Source organism: Agelaius phoeniceus, chromosome 4 (assembly GCF_051311805.1).
Source record: "Agelaius phoeniceus isolate bAgePho1 chromosome 4, bAgePho1.hap1, whole genome shotgun sequence".
NCBI lineage: Eukaryota > Metazoa > Chordata > Aves > Passeriformes > Icteridae > Agelaius > Agelaius phoeniceus.
This window is the reverse complement of record NC_135268.1, coordinates 57,969,133-57,978,913: the sequence shown is the minus strand read 5'-3', so window position 1 is coordinate 57,978,913 and position 9,781 is coordinate 57,969,133. Positions and strand designations below refer to the sequence as shown.

At 44.0% G+C, this 9,781-nt stretch overlaps 1 protein-coding gene across 10 annotated transcripts in view; it reads left to right on the top strand.

Moving 5' to 3' along the window:
- The first annotated feature begins 7,957 nt into the window (after positions 1–7,957).
- SLIT2 (slit guidance ligand 2) overlaps positions 7,958–9,781 on the top strand; it is a 260,841-nt gene continuing 259,017 nt past the window's right edge. For all 10 annotated transcript variants that reach the window (XM_054633202.2, XM_077177664.1, XM_077177662.1 and 7 more), the window contains exon 1: positions 7,958–9,589. In XM_054633202.2, the coding sequence (XP_054489177.2) occupies positions 9,414–9,589 (176 nt within the window). In that variant the 5' untranslated portion in view covers positions 7,958–9,413. The remainder of the gene's footprint in view (positions 9,590–9,781) is intronic.

The following is a 9,781-nucleotide window of genomic DNA, read 5'->3' as shown; positions in this document are numbered from 1 at the left end:
GGAGGTGAGGCTGCCCCAGCTCAGAGCAGAGCAGGACAATCCCCTCCCTTGCCCAGCTGGCCATGCTGTGCCTGATGCCCCCCAGGACAGGGTTGGCCCTCCTGGCTGCCAGGGCACTGCTGGCTCATGCTCAGCTTTCCATCAACCAGGACCCATTCTGCAGCACTGCTTTCCAGCATCTCATTCCCCAGTCTGAACCTACATCCAGGACTGCCTCATCCCAGGTGCAGAATGCAGCACCTGCCCTTTTTAAACCTCATTCAGGTTGTGACTGAGGAGTTAAATATTCTGAATAGAATACCCCCAGCTGAAAATACCTACCAGCTTTTATAGCTAAATATTATTTCTCTAGAAAATTTCTTTTTAGTTATCTGTGGAAAGAAACTTTTTTTTTCCATGAAAAGTATGTCCTCACGATATCAATTTCAAGCAATAAAAGGAAAACAAAATTCAGCAATGTTCCCTCTAGAATTGACACAATTTCAAACCTAACCAGATATAATTTAAGTACATTATGCCATCCTTTGTGGTGATAAAGAAACAAAATAAAGAATGCATACATAATGAAAATATCATGCTTTAGTAAGTTTTTGTATGGTTAGACAAAATCAGGTTATAACAACTTCTTAAAGGACAATTGCCAGAAAAGCTTGAGAGAACTCAGTACTCTACTGAGACATTTTACAAACCTCCATTTCTCCAAAATGAACCCACCCCTGAAACCCAACCATTGCCTCTGAAATGTCCAGTGGACTTTGGGTCATGGTGAGAGTTTTGGTTTTCTTTTTTGTTTGGTTGAGGTCTTTTTGTTTGAGGTTTTTTTTTTTTTTTTTGGTTGAGTCTTCAAAGAGGCCAGAAAGAAGAGCAGCTCTGCTTTCCTTGGTAGGGCAACAGAAGGGTTATCAGTGAACAGACCAATTTTCCCTTACAGAGAGGCAAAAAGGAATGACACAAAGTCTGTCCATGCTGGTTAACAATATTTTCCACTTTTTTTAAAAAATATTTTTAACAACTTTTTTAACAATATTTTCCACAACTTTTTTAACAATATTTTCCACTTTTTTTCATCTTATCCTAAACTTGCAGAAAAATATCCTTTGTACTATTAACATATCCATCCATTTCATTGTTACACATCCTGAAAGGAAAGAAAAAACCCTTTAGATAACCATGTGGTGAAGAACCTGGAGAAACCCTTTTCAATTACTTTGGGGCAGATATGTTTCTACAAAACTCTGAGGAGAAGCTGAGAAAGACTTGGAAAGGCCATTATGAAAAGATTAAAAAAAAAACCCCAAACCAAAACAGACTTCAACATACCTAAACAAACAGTTACAGCTTATTCCCTTGTGCCAGGAATAAGTATCCTATCTCTGCTGCTGGATGACAGTGAAAACAAGTGTGGAGTTGCATTGTTGGAATAGGCAAAAGTTAATCTCAACAGGAAAAGCCATTTTATCCTCAGATTCAGTTACAACAGAGGAAGCCTGACAAAACGAATGCTGTGAGAAAGGATGTGTTGTCTGTTTATAACTATATCAGGGTGGCAATCCCTAGGGAAGGAAAATAGCAATTTAATTTAAAGTCTAGACATTAACACTGAAACAAATGAGGATAAAGTAGCATGACTGTGCTTGCTCTGAAAATTAGGTTTCTGTTTGCAAAAAGAGAAATGAAGCCAAACCCAACTCATTTAAAGACTGAGTTTTACTGGTTACTTTCCATAGTAAGAGACTAGATCCTTCACCCTGCAAGGATGTTATTTGCTTAGCACAAATTACCAGTCTTCATGCAGAAATATCAGCTGCACTGGTCTGTCTCATGCAAAATGTCAGGCTCAATAATTTGAATAATCCCTTTTACACTAAAGAATAATGAAGTCTAAGAATTCTCACACACTAAACTGGCATTTGGATTCTCAGATACAAATTCCTCTTAAACTATTACAGGTAATTTTTTAGTTGAAATAATAGTTCTTAACTAAAGTTTTTAAACTGCACGTGGTGGATGAGGTCCCCCGTGTCATCACATGCAAGGTAAGTAATATATTGTGTTCATTAATCTATGTCATAGGAGTATTGAACACACAACAGCTATCACATTTTCTACATTTGATGGCACCTGGGAGGTCACTGCTAAGGGTTACAGACTTTACTAGCACAAATTATGAGACTTACTGCTAGGTGAAGATGCAGCATAATAAATAAGCACTTAAATCCAGGTTTCAGATAAATAGTGGAATAAATTTATTCATTTTTGCATAAGAACTTGAGGAAAAGATTGGCCAAGTTTTCTGTTGGTTTTCTCTGGAAGCATTTCTTCCATTCTCCCTTTAAGTTTCAGTATTGCATTTTTTAAAATTTCCAAATATTATTTGGAAATTTATCTTAATAGAGGTAGATTTATCCATTTATGTAGTAGTCATCAGATGGTGGTTGGGCAGCCTTTCATATAACTCCTTCATTTTCTAAACAAATTTAGCCTAGCTATTTTGAAATAATGATGTTGACATGAGAAATCTAAGCACAAATGAAGCAAACAGAACCTGAAAGAAGACGTGTGCATAGTCCAAATATTGTGATATAACTGTCCTCATCTGGCCCTGACACTTCCATTTCTTCCCTTCCCAGATTTTTCTAGACCAAGCCATGAGGTATTGTAAATGTTTCCTCTGAAGGGGTAAATTCTAAAGACAGTCTTGCTATATAATAGACCTGCATAAAGTACTTGAAATTCTACTTCTTTGAGAAATTAATAAATTCACCGTATTCCATTAGAATGATAGTGGAGGGATTCAAGGTTTACATTTTCAGCTCCTAAAACCCAGGAAACTTTTCAAATAAATTTCCAATCATACTTTATGGTAAAGCATTGTGAGACTCTAGATAGCTTCACAGGAGCCTAAAGGTTTTACATGTGTGAAATCCATGATCTTAAAAATTTGATAGTGTCCCTTTGATATTGGATAAACCTTAGGTCTCTCAGCTTTAGATTAAGGATACATTTCTGAAATATTTACTACCAGTTGTAATGTTTATTATGGGTGTTGTTTCAGAGAAGTCATGAAGTTTGATCCTTAGCTGCCTTGGAGAAGTTGTACAAACACAGACGTGGTCCTGTACCCCCTCCCTGCAGTTTGAGTTTTCTTTAATCCTGTATTTAATTTGGAGACACTGTGGTTCTAAACTTGGCTAGATAACAACTGGAGAAGATTGCTAGCAACTAAATAAAATCTCATGAGCTACAATATTGTGTAGATACACTTATAATGCTCAAGTTGCTCTTTAGTCTGTAGTCCACTGTGAAATACCAACACATTTAAAGCTTGGAAAATACAAGCTGAAATTCATCCAAGAAGTGTGTAAAAAAACCCAACCAACCAACCAAACAAAAAAAAAATAAATGCTTGGAAGCAATAAAAGCAAAACATTATTTAAATAATATTTAAACAGTGCTTCCAGTGGATTACACCTATCCCTCTGTGTCTGTTTCAATAGATTCTTACAGGAAAGTATGGGGGGTTTCTTCATGTTTATTAAGCAAAACAATACATAGTTACTCCTTTCTTTTCCTGCAGGTTCAAGCTTTTGTTCTCACTGCATATGTTTACTTTTCTCCAGCATCCTTTGGTATCCTACATTATTTTTGTGTTCTACTCATGACTTTTTTTGCACCTATCATAGCACAATCTTCCTCTTCTGTTCTTATTTGAGTGCTAGCATCACCTCTGCATTCCTTGTTCCTGAAGATCTCCACTTGCTTACAGGTAAATAATGAATGAACTTCACATTAGCTTGATGGACAAAATTATCTATTTGCCAGTTTTTAAAAATTTTATGTTTTTCCTTCTGCCTTTCATACATCATATCTAGACAAAAATGAGCATATCTTTTTTGTACCACTTCACTTCCAAGCACAGTTCTGACTGAAAGCATTAGATGGTCCTGGATTATAAATATGTGATAATAAATAATAAACAACTAATACACGGAGCCACATGTACATTTCAACAATTATTAATACTGCTACTTCTTTTATGCTCATGAAAAATCACAGCTAAAAAGAATGTGAAAAGACAATTATCTAATGTCCTCACTCAGACACTAAATACAGCACATCTGGATAATTCCTATTTAGTATGTGCTTAATTTGTTTTAAAATTTTCAGTAAAAATTTGGCTTAGGCAGAATGAAAAAAAAATAACATTATCATACTTTGGTTTACAGATCATTATTTACTACCAGCTTTCCTGGTCCATAAATCTTCCTTCCTGAAAATTAAACATTTACTGGTTGTGAATATTAACTGAACATTGTTCTGCTTACAGAAACCTTTTAACTTGGGAAAGTACCATGACTTTCCTTTGCCTCTGTTGTTTATTTGGGGTGAAGTGTTTTGCTTCTTTGTTTGTTTGTTTGTTTGTTTGTTTTAAAACCAGGAAACTTCACTTTTTTCAAAATTCTTTTCATAGTTCATGTTTGCTTAAATTTATATTCTTTGTTTTTTTCCTTGAAGTGTCTCTGGTTTATTTACAGTATATTTTAGGAATGATGTCCAAAAACTGAACACTTTATCCTACTCATAAAAGCTGACAAAAGTTTACATTAAATTTTAGTAATCAGTAGGAAATTAAGAATGCTTACCTTTCTTATGCAATATATGGTATATATCTCCATATATATATATATATATATATATATATATATATATATATATGCAATATATACCTCATCAGAATGGTATCTGCCTTTCTGTAATGAAATCTCCTTTATCATAAGTTTAAGATGACACGTTTTCATCTCCATATCCTTCTCAGGAGTACTGCTACCCAGCTGGTCATTTTGCATTTATACATTTGAAATTCTTTTCTGAATGTAATGTTCATGTCTTCCTTAAGATTTACTAATTACACATTTCCTCCAGTTTCATCAAAATAATTTTGAATTCTCATTCTGCTTTACAAGATCCTTGCATCCTTTTCCATTCTGGTGTCATCTGTTAATAGTTATACTTAATTTTCAATCACTAATGGAATCATTCAGTGACATAACAGTCTTAACAGCTTTTTAAAAGAGTGTACTTTCTTTGGACTCTCAGATTGACCATCAGCCATACCCTGGATATAAGCTTTGGAATTTTTTACCCAATTAAGTATCCACGTTCCAGCAATTAGATTTTCGCTATATTTAAGTAGATTGCTTAGGAGAATGTGCATGGTGGCAAATGGCCTGCTAATATCACCATCTATCATACTTTCCCCTTCCCCAGAAGCTAGTTACATTGTCAAAGAAGGAAAACAGATTAGTTTATAATGTTTTTTCTTGATAAACCTCTGTTGGCCATTTTTCTCTCATCTTATTGACCTCCTATTTACAAATTGATGAGTCATTTGGTTCAGTATCTTTCAGGCATGCTGGCCTTGTGAAGCTGCAGTGATGTTCACAGAGCTGATTATGTTCATGGAGCTCAGTCAGATGTATCCGCGGAGCACAGAGCTTTGTGCGCAGCCACAGTCACTGTTACCAGCCTCAGCTGGGAGTAGCAGCTTTTTCTTTTTTGATGTTCTGGATCCTGTTCTGAAGATGTTACCTATTATTATTGACTTTGATCTCCTTATGCTAATAGTTCTGATCTTCTTTGCTTTTTGAGTATCCCCTTAGATTACCCTTCAAAGAGTGGAATGTTGTACAAAGAAATCTGGAGAAGAGAAAACTGTCAGTATTTTCTGAAATGGCTGCAGCAATACTTTTGCTCTTCCACTGACGAATCTTTCTAACTGTTTTTCTTTTAATATATCATATCGTAGTTAAAATTTTTGCCCAGCTTCTTACTCTACGGGAATATTTTCCCTCGAAACTTTGGAAGTGGTTGACAGTTAATTCTGCAGCCACAGGGCACTCTGCAGGTTCCTATTCCAGCAATGACACCAGAGTGTGTCTGACAGGCCTCGTCTTCGGACAAATCCAGACACTGGGAGCTCTCCCATGGAAGTGTTTAGATCACAAAGAGAGTTTCAATATGCTGGCAGGCAAGACACTCAGGAAAATCAATCTGAATGACTGAAAGGTATGTTTCAAAGGTGGACATGTTGAAAATCAATGAACCCCCCTCAAAATGAATAAAAAAAATTATCTTGCTTGTACTTAGAATGCTTCTCTTTGAAAACAAAGTATATTAAATTAAGACCAATTTCGATTTTGAATCAGGTCTGCCTAAAGTAGTTCAGCAACATTTAATGCTCTAAGAATTGATTTAGATTTTCTGAGAATTACTATATTAAAAAGATTCACTGTTTCCTCTCTTTCTGTCTTCTGCAGCACTAAGCACATTGCTGGTACTTGAAATAAATAATGAAAAGTATGGAACAGTTAACATTTATCTTTTTTGTCTGCCTTGAGTTATATTTTTAAAGGATTGTAGTAGATGTATAAAAGCAATATGTTAGAATAAGGAGTTTTTTTCTTTTCTGTTGCTTAATAAAAACTTGCAAATTCCTTTTGAAATCTTTTGTAAAGACTTAAAACAACCAAAAGGGAGAAAAGAGTGTAAAGCATTTATATACAGAAGCTGATGTACTCCCCTGACACTCACTGAATTCTCCTTTCTGCATCAATGTAAAAACTGGAGTATCTGCATCTCTGTATAATGGAAAAGATGCCATTATCAGCATTTGAAAACAGTGCAACAATCATATTTACCGAGCCTTGTCTCAACAAATGGATTAAAAACTATAAAGTTTTTGTAGGCATGTGCATCTTTAGCAATTTTACTTTGGGCTCACATTCTACACTAAGAGAAGTCAGGAGTAACTTTGTTGGCTTCCACTTCAGCAGATTAACTCAGCTCTAGAATAGCATTTCTGAGAACAGAATTTGTCCTCTTGGTAACGGGCAAAATGACACAGTAAGCCTCTTGCAGGGATTGTGCAGCAGAGACCCCAGGGATGAAGAGACTCAGCTGGACCCAGCCATATGGAAGAAACGATAGACTCCCTTGAGCATTTCCAAACTACACCTTGCTGAAGGCTTAGTCATCCCTGCTGGGGTTTGCCGTCTAATGAAAGACAAATCACTTTCACCTATTACTGGAGTCTCAAGAGCTGTTATAAATCGCATGGAACTGAATTCACAAGCAAGGAAGAACAAAATGAGTTAAAATGTTAAGATGCATGTAGTATTTTCCTAGGATTGCGGGAGATGCGCTGACAATAAACAATACATTGGGAACATTTATTAGGAACGTTGTGTTTATTAAGGATACAATTTTTTTGAAATGGAAGATGTTTTCTAAAGGAGCAGTATTAACGTTGCTATTCGACATATTTTAATGTATGGAATAACATTAAATAACATATTTTATTTTCGAAAGTAGCCTATGAGAGATCCTGGCGTGTTTCACACTAAATTTACAAGCAAAGAACATGCCACTACAATCCTTGTCCCCTTTCCCAAACAAGAAGACCCTCGGTGAGACTCCCAAGGCATTTCCAAGTGCAGCCAGCGGCGTTTCCGCCCCCTCCCTCTCCAGCTAAAACCCACACGAGCATCGCGAAGGACCCTGGTCCGGCTCCCTGCTCTCCCTTCTCCCTGGTGGAGCGCCTGACACGCGCAGGCCAGGGCTGCGTGGCAAACTCCGCGCGGCGGGGAGCGGAGAGGCGCTCCCGGCCGGGCTGGGGGAACCTGCCTCCCGCGCCGCCGCCGCCACGCTCCCCCAACTTTCATTCATCGCCGGCGCCGCCGCGCACCCCCCGCCCCGCGGCGGCCGTGCCGGGGCCGTGCCGGGCGGGCCGGGGCGGGCGGCGGCGCAGCCAGTGAGCGGGCTCGGGGCGCCGCGGGCGGGGCCGGGGGGGCGCGGCCAGGCCGGCCCTATATAGGGCGGCGCGGGGGGCGCACCCGGCTCCGTGGGAGCGGGCGAGGGGCGCCGCGCCGGGGAGGGAGGGGGGCGCCGGGCGGCCGCGTGGGGAGCTCTCGGCGAGGTGCCGGCGGCTCGTTCGGCTGGTGGCCGCGCTCGGGGAGCACTTTCGGCGGTCGGCGGCAGGCACCTTGCGGCGGGGAGGAGAGCCGGCCGGCCTGCGAGCGGCGGTGCTAGCCCATTGTTCAAGCGGAAAGACTCGGGGTGCGAGGGAAGGAGCCCGGCGTGTCGTGTCCGTTCTCCCGCTCCCCACCGCTCCCCTCCGCCGTTTCCCTCCGCGCCGGAGGAGCGCCGCCGCCAGGGAGCCGAGGGCCGGGCTGTTCGGCACCAGCACCGACAGCTCAGGTGCACCGGCGGGATCGGGGAAAGAGGCGCCAACCCTTCCCGAGGTGCTGCGCCTCGGGGGGGCTCCGGGAGAGGAGGAAAGTTGCTCCCTTTCCTGCAGCAAGCCCAGGAGCTGCTGAACTGGCCTCACCTGGAAGGACTGAGCAGTTCCCACCTCTTCCATCAGGTGCCTTTGCCGCAGCAAAGCCACGGTATCCGGGAGACCACGGGGAGCAGAATAACACCCCTCCCCGCCCCTCCCGCTCTCGCCGCACTTCGCTTGTTATCTGCACTGTCTCGCCGTGCTCCCGGGATCACAGGAGGATCTATAACTGTGATCTGTCACCGAGGAGAAGGTCGTGGATGAACTCCCTTCCAGCAGGGCAACGAATCACTTCTCGACTGATTATTATTACCGTGGTCAAGGACCAGCCCTTTCCTGCTAAACTTGGCTTGGGAGCGTACAGCAGGAGGGGGCGCGGGGGGTGGAGAGCCAAGCCCAACAGCATCTTGTGTGTTTGACTTTTTTTTTTTCCCCTCCCTCCTCCTTCCGTGAGACAGTTTGATGAATGCCTGCGAGAGGGGTATGATTTGCTGAGGCGCCTCTGGCAGGGCGGTGTGTGCGCGGTGTGTGTCAGCCCCGCCGCCGCCCCCCGTGGGGCTGTGAGCGGCCCGCGGCGGGGGACGCGCGTGGGAGCGGCTGCAGCGCTGCGCGGGCCGCCGCGCAGGAAGCGCCGCCGGGCGGACGGGGCTCCGCGGCCTCTCGCCGGGGGCTCAGCGGGGAGTCACGGCTTTGAAAGGGGCGAAGAGGAACATAAGTAGCTCGCCCAACTCCACCGCAGCCTGAGACCCTGGGTTTGCTTCGCCATCGCAGGGAGCGTGTGAAGACCCAAGTGTGTGAGACCCAAGTGCCGCCTCTCCCAGCCACCGACGGGCCAGCGAGGGACGGCCCGGGCGCGGCCCCGCGCCTAGCGAAGTTGCCTTCAGCCGCCGACCGGTGCCACCCGCCTCACTTTGCCGGGGTTGTTTTCTTGACTTGGCTTTGGATAGAAAAGACTTCGCTGTCTCCGCACCGTGAAAGTTGCCCGAGCGCTCCCCGCGGCGAGGAGGAGGGCGGCGCGCCCCGCGCCTCCCCGGGGCCGAGGCCGGTGGGCCCGGCTGGGCTGCAGCGGGCGGTGATGATGTGCGGCTGGGGGAAGCTCACCCTGTCCCTGGGGCTGCTGCTGGCGATGGCGGGCGCGGTGGCGCCGCAGCCGTGCCCGGCGCAGTGCTCCTGCTCGGGGAGCACCGTGGACTGTCACGGGCTGGCGCTGCGCGGCGTCCCGAGGAACATCCCCCGCAACACCGAGAGGCTGTAAGTAACCCGGCCGGGGCGGCGGCGAGCGCCCCTCGGCTCCCTGCTCCCTTCAGGGCTCCGGCCGGCGCCGGCTGTCGGGCTGAGGTGGCCCCCGGCCCCGGCCTGGTTTAGGGTCCCGACGCCCTTTGGGTGGGGGTTTTCTGTTCCCTTCTCCTGCTGCTGGCCGTGCCCGATTCACAGCGATGCGCG